The sequence below is a fragment of the Sebastes umbrosus genome, chromosome 17 (genome assembly GCF_015220745.1).
Source record: "Sebastes umbrosus isolate fSebUmb1 chromosome 17, fSebUmb1.pri, whole genome shotgun sequence".
Classification (NCBI taxonomy): domain Eukaryota; kingdom Metazoa; phylum Chordata; class Actinopteri; order Perciformes; family Sebastidae; genus Sebastes; species Sebastes umbrosus.
Genome location: NC_051285.1, coordinates 29,495,451 through 29,510,099, shown reverse-complemented (window position 1 = coordinate 29,510,099; position 14,649 = coordinate 29,495,451). Strand labels below are relative to the sequence as shown.

At 44.4% G+C, this 14,649-nt stretch overlaps 1 protein-coding gene across 1 annotated transcript; it reads left to right on the top strand.

The window, feature by feature from the left end:
• Positions 1-14,588, top strand: fez1 (fasciculation and elongation protein zeta 1 (zygin I)). Its single transcript, XM_037749392.1, is given in 11 exon segments — positions 1-299; positions 3,350-3,707; positions 7,512-7,593; positions 9,450-9,536; positions 10,361-10,526; positions 10,894-11,138; positions 11,140-11,214; positions 11,813-11,893; positions 13,206-13,281; positions 13,410-13,475; positions 13,576-14,588. Coding segments are annotated over 10 exon segments (1,224 nt in total). The 5' UTR covers positions 1-299; positions 3,350-3,378; the 3' UTR covers positions 13,593-14,588.
• The last annotated feature ends 61 nt before the right edge of the window (positions 14,589-14,649 follow it).

Sequence of the window (14,649 nt, the reverse complement as noted above, 5' to 3'; positions counted from 1 at the left end):
TGAGCTGGGCTGGCTGCCTATTGATTGGAAAACAACGGGCTGTGGGAGGACAGATAAGGGTGGCTGTGGGCTAACGGGTGAGGAAGGGATAACAGACCAAAGCTCAGACCACGCTGCCATCTTTACCTCCCTGATTTTTGTTTTTCTCCAGATTTCACCGTGGAATGAATGTAACTGCTGCTGCTCGTCATCATCGGTGGGTTTTGCAGCAGAGGGAGGCTCAGGCACAGATTCTCCTCGTCTGAGAAGATCCAGCCTCCACACACCGAGCCATAACAACAGCATCACATCTACTGCAGGTAATCTGCCTTCCTGCTGCACCTCTCATCCTGCTGCTCATCCTCACAGTCCTGACCTCTCTTGAGGTCCTTGTCGTGTGCATCATCTTCCCTCCATCCTTGCCTTGTAACCATGGTTTCCTCCATCTCTCCTTCCTCTCTCTTCTCTCCCTCCCCCACTCTCCTCTTTTTATTTCTCCCTCTGATGAGCTGATGACATGCATTTGCTTGATTTCCATTTCTGCCACGGCTGTCTGAATATTGATTTGAATCCATTTCAGTAATAATCAGAATGATTTTTACAGGCATTTTCAATACAAATATGATTCCTGCTTGGAGTCATATTTTGGTTTTAGCCAAGGGTCATAATAGATGTGAGCAATAATTTAATTTCATATTCCCAATACACAGCAGGCTCACACGAATGGATTTAAATAGCACTAGTCATGTGTTGGCATTGGCAGCATTCCTCATTCAGAATTAAATAAACCAACATGAGAGTAAATGGACTTTCACTATGATGGTGTCATCAATGCTTTTTAAAATCTGCAGTGGAAGAGGTGTTGGATGTGTTGTTTGGTCATGTAGTTGTGGTCATCCCTCCCACAGTAAAAATGGGTCTCCGTTGCATTAAATGACCTCCGGTGAGCTCTTGTGATTGGCTCTTTTCATACCTGCATGCTTGTGGAGCACGGAGATGCACCTGAGACCACAACGACCACCGCCACCACCACTCTCAATGAAGGTCACATAAAAAAAGAAAAGGCTGACACACATTCCCAAACACAGACATTCAATACCTGCACATCTCAAACAAACACCTCCACACCATCCACACTGCTGGCAGCTCTGATGTGGATGCTGTGAATTCATACAAAATAGTCCAGAGTCAACTAAAGCTAGCAGTAAATAGAAAGGCTACAGCGGGACTGGGAAGTACTATTATTGAATTTTCACCCTGCTATATCTCAAAGTAACGGTACCTCCTGCAAAGGTTAGAGTCAGCTCCTAATGTTGCTTATTGAGTAGACCAAATAACCTTAATCACATCTACTGACGGACGCAAGTTGTCAGTCACTGTCACGCAAAAGGGGGCTGATTCATTTCTCTGCTGGAAGGATTCATTCATGAAGTCATTTTCTCAGCAGAGACATATTAAGCCAAAGACAAAGTAGATGCAATTAAAAAAGAATCACAGCAGCATGAAGAGGAGAGAGCTATCTAGCTAAAACACTATCCGGCTGTTGACAGAGCAGCACTTTGCTGAGTGCTGTGATGGGGAGGGAGAGGCTTGCACAAGCTTGTTTTTAAATGGGCTCCTCTGTACTCACCCTCCTTTACTGGCCAGGCCACAGTCCAGTAAAGCACAAAGAGTGAAACTTAGGCCTCACTATTGTAATTACACTGCGTCAGAAAACCTGACCGAGGTACAACTTTCTGTTAACCCTCCGAGACCCACAGTAGACCCGTTTTAGTCTTCTTTAGGTGGGTCCAGGGGGTCTTTAGGGGGAGATAGCAGGTCAGCTGTTGAAGTCACACAGAAGTGGTGTACATCATCTGAAAGTTCGAAACCTGAAGATTAACGTGAGATGCAGCACAAGTTGTTCTAGTCATAAATCAGAAAAACATTAATTAATCTCTCACCTCTGAAAGACAGTACAGTTGGTCGGGGTCGAGTTCTCAGGGGGTTAAAAGTCTAACTGCAGCATGAAGTCCTCCACAAGAACGACTGCTTCTTTTTGCTGATGCACACCCATTCATTCATTTCTGCTGTTTCATAAAATGAGATTTCATTTTTCATTTACAAATGGCCATGAGGAGCTCCAAGGAAGTGTTTCAGGACATAGAGTGCTGTAGGAATGAGTCCTAAAACCTGGAAATGAGTTAGGATTTTAGCACTTCCTGTTCCCTCGTCTGGAAGTCAATAGTTAGATACCTGAAATAAGGTCCGTGGTTAACACGAGCTGAAGAGATTTTATCGTACAATATAAAATATGTCGGTTGTTAACAAGCTAAATAAGATTACTAAACGTCATCAGGCCGAACACTAGTCCGCCTTTACAGCCTCGTTCTGTATACTCATCTGACCGATTCTAACGTTAGATTTTAATTTCTGCCGATTTCATTTACTCTTCAAAAATCATACATTTGTGGAGATTATCTTCTGGAACAAAAGGTGTAAGTATCATAAATGTCTGTTTGCCACAGAGATGGTTTTCTGCATTAATCCAAAAACCCAATGGAACAATCCCATTGGCTGTTAGTGGAGGGAACCAGAGAGATGATCACTTCCTGTTAGTGGAGGGAACCAAGGAGATGATCACTTCCTGTTAGTGGAGGGAACCAGAGAGATGATCACTTATTGGTTGGCCTACAAAAATGCGTCATCCCTGAAGCACTCTATCATTTTATGCATATACTGTATGTACTGTCAAAATTCTATTATCATAACAGTCAACCCCCAAACGTGCTGTAAAAATGTATCCTTGGACGTATACTATTATATACAACTGGTGCTTGCGTTGACATTAGAAGATGAGTCCATCTCTCTAAATCAGAATCATTCTCAGAGCAACATTATGATTATCTGACTCCATTTATGACACAAATAATGAATATATTTTTACACCCATATATGTATCAAATCCCTTAAAGAAACCCTAAAGACTAGCCTTACTATAATATATCATATTATGGACTATACTCTCATGTCCCAGAAGGTTGGAAACCTCATCAGTCTAATCCCAGAAGATGTACTTAATTAACTGTGGTTTACCAGTAGAAGCCAACTGGTTGGGTTCCCTTTGGGACCCGGTCCCCTTCTGGCACATCTACCTCCATCTCCTCTTTGTCTAGACAGCATGGTGCCATTCCATATGAGGTGAGGTAGGCGTGATTTAGATAAATCCTTCAGGGTAAATCTAACAGATGAGAACAGATGCAGTCTTTCCTTTTAAACAGCTGCTGCAGCAGTGGCCGTGCCTCGTTAAAGGAAGGCTGATGAAACTTGCTGATTTAGCAACAACAATGCATTAAACACTATGTAACCACTACTCTCTCTCTGTGTGCAGGGATCAGAGACTAGCAGACAGGGGACACTATGGAAGCCCCTCTCGTGTGCTTGGATGAGGAGTTTGAGGACCTCCGGCCCTGCCGCATGGACGAGCTGGACCACCCGGCGCTCAAACACTCCTCTTACTCCACCACCACCACCACCATCCCCTTGGCCTCCATCACCCGCGAGGACTTCTCTGAGCTGGAGAACTTCTCTGAGATGATGAGCTTCAAGTCGATGGAGGACCTGGTGAACGAGTTTGACGAAAAGCTCAACGTCTGCTTCCACAATTACAACACCAAGACGGAGGTCCTGGCGCCCATACGCAACCAGTCACACAACCAGGAGGATGAGGAGAGGCTGCAGGATGAAGAGTGAGTGAGCACACAGATAATAATATATGTTTGTGAAGGTTCTCAGTCATACAGGTCATGGTATCCAAGTCAAGGGTTAAATCAGCAGCAACTGGACTTGGTTTCGATTCTTGAAGACGTTTCACTTCTCATCCAAGAAGCTTCTTCAGTTCTGGCTGAATGGAAGGGGAACCATTCTTCATCCTGAAGGAGCTTCTGGTCAAAATACTCATAGCTTAAGGTCCACTTACTAACGTGCAAATGTTCTGGGGCTTTCAGCTACCTTTTGTGGTATTCGTCAGTCTCTATTTTCTAGCCTGCAGTGTGCACAACTGAGGTTTTAATGGATCTGTTACAGTTCAATCTGACCTAAACTGGCACTTATAGTACTTATCAAAAAGCATTTGCATTGCAGTGTTCGGGTTTTCTGCAGTAAGTCGGACTCATTTCCGGTGGAGGTTGGCCACCAGGGCTGCGCTTTGTCACCAATCCTGTTGGTGATATTCATGGACAGGATATCGAGGCGTAGTCGGGGGGAGGAGGGTTTGCAGTTCGGTGCTGAGGATCTCATCGGTGCTTTTTGCAGATGATGTGGTCCTGTTGGCATCATCGGTCTGTGACCTCCAGCACTCACTGGATCGGTTCGCAGCCGAGTGTGAAGCGGCAGGGATGAGGATCAGCACCTCTAAATCGGAGGCCATGGTTCTCAGCAGGAAACCGGTGGATTGCCTACTCCGGGTAGGGAACGAGTCCTTACCCCAAGTGAAGGAGTTCAAGTACCTCTGGGTCTTGTTCGCGAGTGAGGGGACAATGGAACGTGAGATTGGCCGGAGAATCAGAGCAGCGGGGCGGTATTGCATTCGCTTTACCGCACCGAAAAGAGAGGTGAGCAAAGCTCTCAATCTACTGGTCAGTCTCCGTTCCTACTCTCACCTATGGTCATGAGGGCTGGGTCATGACCCAAAGAACTAGATCGCGGGTACAAGCGGCCAAAATGGGTTTCCTCAGGAGGGTGGCTGGCGTCTCCCTTAGAGATAGGGTGAGAAGCTCAGTCATCCGTGAGGGACTCGGAGTAGAGCTGCTACTCCTTTGCGTTGAAAGGAGCCAGCTGAGGTGGTTCGGGCATCTGCAGGCACGACCAGCTGGGAGAAGGCCACGGAGAAGGCCCAGGACTAGGTGGAGAGATTATATCTCCACACTGGCCTGGGTACGCCTCGGGATCCCCCAGTCAGAGCTGGTTAATGTGGCCCGGGAAAGGGAAGTTTAGGATCCCCTGCTGGAGCTGTTGCCCCCGAGACCCGACCCCAGATAAGCGGTTGAAGATGAGACAACTTTTCAGCTGACATATTGCTGCATTTGGGCTTTGTGATGCAACCTGGGACAACAGGAATATTATAAAGTGATAGAAACGACCACAAATATAGTGACATAATAAAAGACTATTCCTCCAGCCCTTTGTGTTACCTGCACACTAGCATAGGCATTATGCTGTCATCAATACCACACACAACACACTCTCAAGGCCAGAACAGTGGCTCAGCACGTCCCACATGGCAAAAGCCAAAAATATTTTCACGCAGACTGCAATGTCCCAAACAACCCGTCAATCAGCAGGTATGACCCCGCCCTCCCCAGCTCCACAGGCGGGCTGCATGTTGAATAATTCAGTGTTGTACGCCTCAGTTAGCTTTGGCTCATGTTGGTGTGTCTCTGTCTCTGCCTCTCCACCAGCTGGCTGCCAGATCCTCCTCCTTTAGCTAGCAGGCACTGAGGCAGAAATACACTCGTCTTCACACTGTGGATAGGAATCACGCTAAAAGTAGCCTGACTGTCGGTGAAAGAGGAGAGTTTTTGGAAGGAATCACATGACGTTAAAAATGAGTCTGTATTGAAGAATAAAGCTTTGACTGATTAGCCCACAGAACACATGGCTGTGTGCTACAGTACTACACTAATCTGCATGTTATAACCAAGACATGTACCTAATGCCTCACACTGACGCTGTGGCACAGACAGGGAAGTCAGTATATTCAAACTGTTCCAACCTCCTCTGAAGTTTTTGTCATAAACAATGTCTCATTGTTTCTCTCATTTCATAACAATACTCGCAAGTAACAATCCATGCTGTGACTTCAAATCACATTCACTAGATATGTATTCGCCTTAAGCAGATCTTAATGATGTTTGTAACACTGAGGATATTGTGTTGTGTTATGGCCTATAGGAATAATATCTCTGTTCCCTGGAGGGTGTCCTCTGATTTAAAGGGACTCATTTAAAACCGGAGAGCCTTACAGGGACGTGTCTAGAAGGTAACCCAGAATTTGCAAAACTCTCGCAAGATGGTTAAGGTAAGGCATTGACCTCCAATAGTTAAGGTTAGGCATTGACCTCCAATAGTTAAGGTTAGGCATTAACCTCTAATAGTTAAGGTTAGGCGTTGACCTCCAATAGTTAAGGTTAGGCATTGACCTCTAATAGTTAAGGTTAGGCATTGACCTCCAATAGTTAAGGTAAGGCATTGACCTCCAATAGTTAAGGTTAGGCATTGACCTCTAATAGTTAAGGTTAGGCATTGACCTCCACTAGTTAAGGTTAGGCATTGACCTCTAATAGTTATGGTCAGGCATTGACCTCCAATAGTTAAGGATAGGCATTGACCTCTAATAGTTAAGGTTAGGCATTGACCTCCAATAGTTAAGGTTAGGCATTGACCTCCAATAGTTAAGGTTAGGCATTGACCTCTAATAGTTAAGTTTAGGCATTGACCTCTAATAGTTAAGTTTAGGCATTGACCTCTAATAGTTAAGGTAAGGCATTGACCTCCAATAGTTAAGGTAAGGCATTGACCTCCAATAGTTAAGGTTAGGCATTGACCTCTAATAGTTAAGGTTAGGCATTGACCTCTAATAGTTAAGGTTAGGCATTGACCTCTAATAGTTAAGGTTAGGCATTGACCTCTAATAGTTAAGGTTAGGCATTGACCTCCAATAGTTAAGGTTAGGCACTGACCTCCAATAGTTAAGGTTAGGCATTGACCTCATATTTGCTCCACTGAGCAGCTTTAGTTTGGTTTATTTAACTTTTGGGAAATCATTTGAAGAGTAAATGAATTCTCTGACGGGGAAATGTTTCATATAATTCATTTTCTTTTCCTTCTGGCCAACACTTGGTTATGATTGCTTGGTAATGAACCGTTGACCCTGTTTCTGTGCTGGTGCTGGCACAGTAATGGCATGCAGGCCTGCTGGGTGAGGTAAGCCGGGAGCTGAATGGTGTCCAGTGTGTGTCCGGGTGTGGGCAGTGCCACTGGGAGCAGGGCAGCAGGCCTGAACCGACCTCTCAGTGGAGAGGAGGAAAAACAACACAAAGGACATTTCTCTGCCAGTTTGATGTCATTCGTCCTTCAGACAGACGCTGCTGCTCCGGGTTGCAGTCGGAGACCGCCGGCACAATGATGTGAGAAGCTTTATCTAAATCTCTGCTAAAGGATACCTTTTACTGAGTAGTAAGCTGTGTTTTTTTTTTCTGTTGTGCATTGTTCCTCTGCAGCCTCCAGCTCTGCGTATTGACCTCAATCATTGACTTGCCACATTGAAATATTGACAGAGTTGCAGGCTGCTGAAGACGGGTCTGAGTAGCCGTCCTTATAACCAGGGAGATAACTCTAGCTCCAGTTATATAACTGTGGGTGTGGATAGACCAGCTTACCGTGGTAGACGGCCTTTAGAGCTATAAGGCCAGAATAGTGTTTTGATGCTTGTTTTTCTATATGTGTGTGTGCCCTTGTTTATATGTGTGCATATTCTGTGTGTTGTTTTGCAGTGTGTGGGATGCTCTAACTGACAACTACATCTCCACCTGGGACGACTCAGAGGGACTCAACGGCAATCTGTCTGAGCAGGAGGTACAGGTCACTCCACATCTTTCTGTTTGGTGTAGATGTGCTATTAGGCCTTATAATAATAACTCCACATTTCTTGACAAACTTTTTAGAAATGAAAATGTTCCCTATTGTCTGTCCCACTAGTTTATAAGGGCTGTTTTTACTGTTATGGTTTTATATCTGTAGCTGTCTGGTTCATTCTTTCTGAGGCTTCATTTCATGCCGACTCTTGAAGACATGCTTGCCCAACCTTGACTGCTCTGCCATTCAGCAGAGGTCTCCCTCTTCCTCCCCCACTCCTCCCTTAATTGGCTGTCACATACAAAAACTGGACAGCCGGCGCTCAGCAGTCTGGGCCTTGTTTGAGCTGGTCAAGGCCGGAGCAGAACGATTTAGTCTCAGAGGGAGACGGTTGTTGGTGTGAGTGCTCATATCCAGCTATAGACCTGCCTTCAGTTCAGTTGTTGGGATTCTCTCGAACTTAAAATGTTTATACCAAAATAAATATTTCACAAGTGACACATTTCCTGTTCTTATGGATATTGTGTGTATAAAGTAGTTCTTCTGCCACAGCATCTTTAATTCCTTAAGTTCTTGTATTTATTCCAAACATCACATAATACATCTGCTTGCTGTGTTTTTTTTCCAGTAAATTATCAAATGAGAAATCTTCCAATGAACTGTCTCACTGTTATACTTTATCAATAATTAATTAACTACACTAAAAATCTACGCTAGCAGCTCTGTGAGGCTGTACTTTGGCGCTGCAGAGCTTTGAGCTTTTTGAGGTAATTGCTAACATTAGCAACATTCTTATAATGACTAAGATACTAACATGCTGATGCACTAAACTCAAAGTCCAGCTGAGGCTGATGGGATGTCATTTTTTGCAGGTATTTGTTCATAAACTTAAGTTTTGGACACATTTAAATTTTAACCTGATCACCAGGGGACAGCTTATAATTCATCCTGACAGGAACATGAATGTTTCAGAGCAAGTTGTTGAGTCATTTAGAGGAAAGGTCACATCTGGGAACCATGAATGTTTGGGTCTGGACCGACAGATCGATTCTTCACATTACAATTAACTTCACTAACAAAACTGTATGAAAGTCACAATTTTGCAAATAAGTTAATAAATGAGGTATAAACTACTAAAACTACAACGGAGTATCAGGGCCACATTCAGGAAAAAAAAATCAAATCAGATATTACGAGAATAAAGAATAAGAATAAGTTTAAGAGAAAACAGTGGTAGTATTATGAGAATAAAGTCGTAATATTATAAAGTAGTAATTGTACGTGTTATTTTAGAGGGGAAATAGTGTTAAAATGTGGAACGTGGAGCACCTTGTGAAGTTCTACTTTAGTTTAGGTTTCACAAATAACCAAATACTTCAGCACCACATTATCATCAGTATCAGGACCTGGAAAAGATTGAGCAAGAAACTGAGTTTATTCTGAAGAAAGAACCACACAGTCTTGGAGGAGAATACCTCTTTGGTGGAGGAGGAAATTACTTGTTCTCTCGTAGATTTATTATCATTAAATTACAACTTTTCTTCTCATAATATTATGATTTTATTCTCTTAATCTGCAATTTTTTCCCCCTCAATGTGGCCCTAAAACTCTGAGGTATAAAACACAAACAAATAGAATATCAAATTGCTTTTTACTAAATAATTTAAAACCTTTCAGATATTTAAGCACGAGACTGATGCAGATGAGCGTGACTGATCTCTGCTTCCTTTGGAAAATGATTCAGTTCATTAATTCCAGTGCATATAAAACAAGTTGTTCTTGCCTCATTCTCTTAGTTAGACATGCTGTCGTAGTCATTCGTTTGTTGTTCCCACGTTTCGTCTCACATTCTGCAGATCCACGAAAAAGAGGAGGAGGAGATGAATGAGAAGAATGACAACGCCAACTGCCTGAAGGAGGAGCCTCTCATCACAGCTGATCAGGTGTGTGTGTGTGTGTGTGTGTGTGTTTTGATAATTACAACTGGGGGGGGTTACGGAGTGAAGAGGTCAACAATATAGGATGGGTCAAGGCCAGCTGTGCCTTCAGGACAAACCACAAACGCCTCAGGTAACCAGTGCAGGGAGGCCGGAATGGTGGAAATGTGCTCAAATGTTCTGGATCTTGTATTTTTGCACAAGCTGGAGGCAGGTCTTTGATTTCTGGGGCAATAAGATAAGAGAAGATTTTCTTTTATTAGTCCCACAGTTGCAAAATTTGCAATCTATATGGGTCGAGATGGAGGCATGTGTCAGGGTTTGTGCAATCACACAATGAAAGAAATGATCTAATCTTGGCAACGCTCCTGGACAAATATATCATCAGTTTAACAACGGGAGAAAGTAAAGGACCGAGAACAGAGCCCTGAGGAACCCCAGACACATCTTTGCATTGCTCGATGCATTGGATGCATACAGTACCTTTTCATTTGGTCTATTTTGCCTACGTGTCCTGTAGGACAGTGTGGAGTGTTACTGGACTGATCATTTATCGTGCTGGTATCGGAGTTTAGACAGACGCCTGCCTTAATCCAAGACTGCCTCTGCCGCTCACTGCTGTTGTAGACACTAATATGGATTTAGGTACAATACGTACACTACAGGAGGCTTCTGGCATGTTAGTGACCTCGCTCTACTGACAAATGGATGGTTATGGATGTGAGTACTTATCCCTGTCTCCTTATCTCTTTCCTGTCCATCCAACTGTCTCGCTGTATCCTTCCATCTCTCTCTCTCTCTCTCTCTCTCTCTCTCTCTCTGTCTTCAAGGTCATCGAGGAGATAGTGGAGATGATGGAGAACTCTCCGGATCCGGGAGAAACTGAGGAGGAGGATGAAGAGGAGAGCAGCCCCTGCTCCTCCAGGACCAAGCCCTCCCTGCTGGAGGAGATCCGGCAGCTGTCGCAGGCCTCCAACAACAACTGCTCCTACGAAGGTAAAACTGGAAATAATCCACGTTACTGTTTGTTTGTTTGTTTCTAATTAATGCAATTTCCTCCTAACTGGCACTCGGGCAGCAGCTGTTAAGAGTCATTTGTTCATTTAACTCAGTTGGTCTGGGATGTGTAATAAGCTGCATATTTGCCCACTCCCATGTTGATAAAATAATATATAAAATGTGTGATTAATTTGTGATTCATCGTGATTAAATATTTTAATCGACAGCCGTAGTCTGAATTTATATCACTAAGCCTTACCCTTAAGTCTTCATGTCTTTCACCTCTAATCAGTGTTACAGACTTAATACTGTTGCACTAAATGAAACCCAACCATCCCTCTCTCCCCCTTCATCTCCACCGCAGGCCTGAGCCTGATGCCCAGCTCAGCGCTCGTTGAGCTTCTGGAAAGGGTCGAGGCCGCCATCCGCGAGTACTCTGAGGAGCTGGTCAGCCAGCTGGCTCGGCGCGAGGAGCTGGAGTTCGAGAAAGAGGTGAAGAACACGTTCATCACGGCCCTGATGGAGGTGCAGAACAGGCAGAAGGAGCAACGGGACAGCAGTAAACGCCGACGCCGGGACAAGGCCCTGAGCCTGCAGGGGGGGGGGGACGGTCCCTGTGATCGGAGGAGGGAATACGGCCGCCTCCCCGGGCCACACGGAGAAGACGGGGAGCATGCCTGTCAAGGTGAGAGGCAGGGAGGGGTGGCCTGCTAGGCTTTATGCACCTTTCATTTCATTTGAGTGTGCAAACCTGTGCTCTCATCAGCGTCACTATACCAGAGGTAGTTATGCCACAATGGACCGGATTTATTAAGGAAATGACGTCGTGCAAATGTGCGCTGCGGTTTTCATTGAGTTAAATGAGAGAAAAGGTGAAACCATATAGTGCCTGACAACAACCCCTCCTCCCTCTGACTGTACACATAATGGATCTCAGCCCATTAGTCTGTTAAGTATCTTCCAGGAAAGATCCTAAAGTGACCGGTCGTCTGCATCCAGTCTCCTCCTGTCCAGTAACGTTAGGAAACAACCTAATGGATATTTCCCACCATGCAATGCAGCAGCAGTGTTTTTATGTTGTGACTGCTGCATACCTGAGGCTGCATTACTAAACTCATATAAGTAATTTAATCAATAAAGCTAACAGGAGCCTATCTCGCTGCATGATGTCATGTTTGGAAGGAAGTGATGATCAGTAGCTCGTAATAATGCTCTGTATGTGTGTGTGTGTGTGTGTGTGTGTGGTGTGTGTGTGTGTGTGTGTGTGTGGTTGTGACCTGCAGCGTTTCAGCATGGAGGGACTGTCTAACATCCTGCAGACGGGCATCAGACAGACATTTGGAAGCACAGGGAATGAGAAACAGGTAAGGTCAAAGGTCAAATGTCAAAATGAGGTCGTGTTTACATTGTTTACGAGTCGGGCCCATACTTGGTAATTTCATAATATGTCTGAGGAATGTACTTAGAAATGTAATATCAACCATAATAGACAGGAGCTACTGAGGGTATATAAACCGCTATGGTAGTGCTCATTGATTATAGTGCGGTTTGCCTCTCATGGTGCTGTGGTTAAGCTACAGCTGTACTATAACTCATTAACAACAGGAAGGGCCTTGCACCAGCTGTGCTGTGGCAGCCTTGGCAGTGCAGGGGTCCTTTAAGGCCAGGAGTCCCACTACAGTAGTATATGTAAGCCACTGCCTCAGTCCAACGCACAGTTGAGGTCGTACACAGGGATGATTGGCCTACTCTGTGTATCTGATCTGTGGTGATAGTGTAAGTAAGCAAAATGCTTTGGTACAAGAAATGTCTCTGTTTCGTCCATATGAATTACAGGCAACTGCGTATATACTGTATAAACGAGAAGTTTGATTTATAAATGAATGTTTTTCAGCTGATCATAGTTGAACATAGAGGTCTGTTCGCTCCAGTTTTAGGCATTGCTGGATGTAAACAAACCTTTCACAGCATCAGGTGACATTTAGAACTTAGATTTTTGTAGCATGTGGATTAAAAGATCTGTCAGTGAGTTTGGGAGTAACATCAGTTGGTGGTGTTTGCCGTTCACACAGAACGCTGTGCTCTGAAATACGTTATTTCCAACGGCTTGCACGGCGCAATGAGGGCTTTTTGCTGTGCCAAAGAAAGCAGGGTGGAGCAGAGCTCGCAGCTCATAGAGGGCCCAAAGTGTACTGTGATGTGCGCTGAACCAGCAGCGGCGAGCACAGCACAAAGCACGTTCTGTCAGATTGTTATCAGGTTGTTCTCAGGTTGTTGTCAGGTTGTTCTCAGGTTGTTGTCAGGTTGTTGTCAGGTTGTTCTCAGGTTGTTGTCAGGTTGTTCTCAGGTTGTTTTCAGGTTGTTGTCAGGTTGTTCTCAGGTTGTTCTCAGGTTGTTGTCAGGTTGTTCTCAGGTTGTTGTCAGGTTGTTCTCAGGTTGTTCTCAGGTTGTTCTCAGGTTGTTGTCAGGTTGTTTTCAGGTTGTTCTCAGGTTGTTCTCAGGTTGTTCTCAGGTTGTTGTCAGGTTGTTGTCAGGTTGTTCTCAGGTTGTTGTCAGGTTGTTCTCAGGTTGTTGTCAGGTTGTTCTCAGGTTGTTGTCAGGTTGTTCTCAGGTTGTTTTCAGGTTGTTCTCAGGTTGTGATGAGTCTCTGAACATGTTGAACTTCTCTGTTTTCAGTATCTAAACACAGTTATTCCATATGAGAAGAAAGCCACCTCTCCATCTGTTGACGACCTGCAGATGCTCACAAAAAGTAAGAAGCCCAGCCTGTACACCCCCCCCCCCGCCCCCATAACATCTGTATCAAAGTCACATCATAATTACTGTCTGGAACTAAAGTGTCCACCCAGAGATGATGTATGTTTTATTTCCTCCTCGTAGTTCTTTATGCCATGAAGGAGGACAGTGAGAAGGTGCCTACACTGCTAACCGACTACATACTGAAAGGTAAACATACATTTCATTGTTTTTGTTGCCTGACATCAGACATTTCTGATTCTTAAATAGAGCCCTTTTAACATGAATGTCCACTATTTGTCCTCTCCAGTCTTGTGTCCTACCTAAAGCACCGCCAGGCCAGGGGGGTGCCACAGTGTGACGGAGACGGCGTTCCAACCCTCCTCTCCTCTGGCCCGAGCTGCATGACCTCCCATCTTTTACCATTATCAACCATCGGATCCTCCTCACCATCGACATTATTGTATTCACCTCAACTATGACTACTGCCTTTCGCTGAGCTCACTCCCCCCCCCCCTCCTCCTGCACATTAAGCTCAGGCCAAACCCCCACATGGCCATCTGAATAGTTAAACAAGTGGAATCCCTCTTTTAAAGGACTTCACTAATGGAGCATGACATGCTATTAATGATCACAACACCACTTCGGTGCAGGGAGACGCGCTGTTGTTGCTTTCTTTTCCTTCATTTCATTTTGTTTCCTCTAACAGAATCTCAAAGTTGCCAAGTTCTGACCCTCCTTCATAAACTGAGCTCTTCCCCACTGGGTTCTGTTGATTGTTGTATTCATTGATTCATAAGGACTACACTGTAAAATAACCTCCCTGTATTGTTTCAGATGAAAACAGTGACTCATTTGAATACTAAAGCCATGCACCTTTTTCTGCCAGTTTACGAGTACTGTAGCTCCGCGTGGAGGAGAAGAAACACACGACTACTACGGGTGCAGTGCAGCGCATTATAAAGCTTCTTTTCTTTTTTGCGTCACTATCTGAATATCCAGTGCACTTCGGACTTTTTTGAAGTTTCTTTTAATTTGTAATATCTAAATATTTGATATAAACTCTGTTGCTGATTTTTCTACTTTTATTTACTGTGCCATTTGAGCGAAAGGCTTCTGTGCATTCCACCCTGTTCAGCCACGTGGAGGCGTATCACCGAGAGTCATCCTTGAGATATAGAGCATCCCCCCGATGAGATGAGCTCATTTCAATAAAAAGGCATGCATATTAGCATATTTATGACTTCCTTTGCTTCATGTAGGTGAATGTTACATCGCTAATCGCAAAATTCTAATAAACATTGTACCCTAAAGTGGTGACTGCATCTGCTTCTGTCTGTCTTTACCTTCGGAGTTCAGCAGCTGACGTGATCAGCTGCAAGAA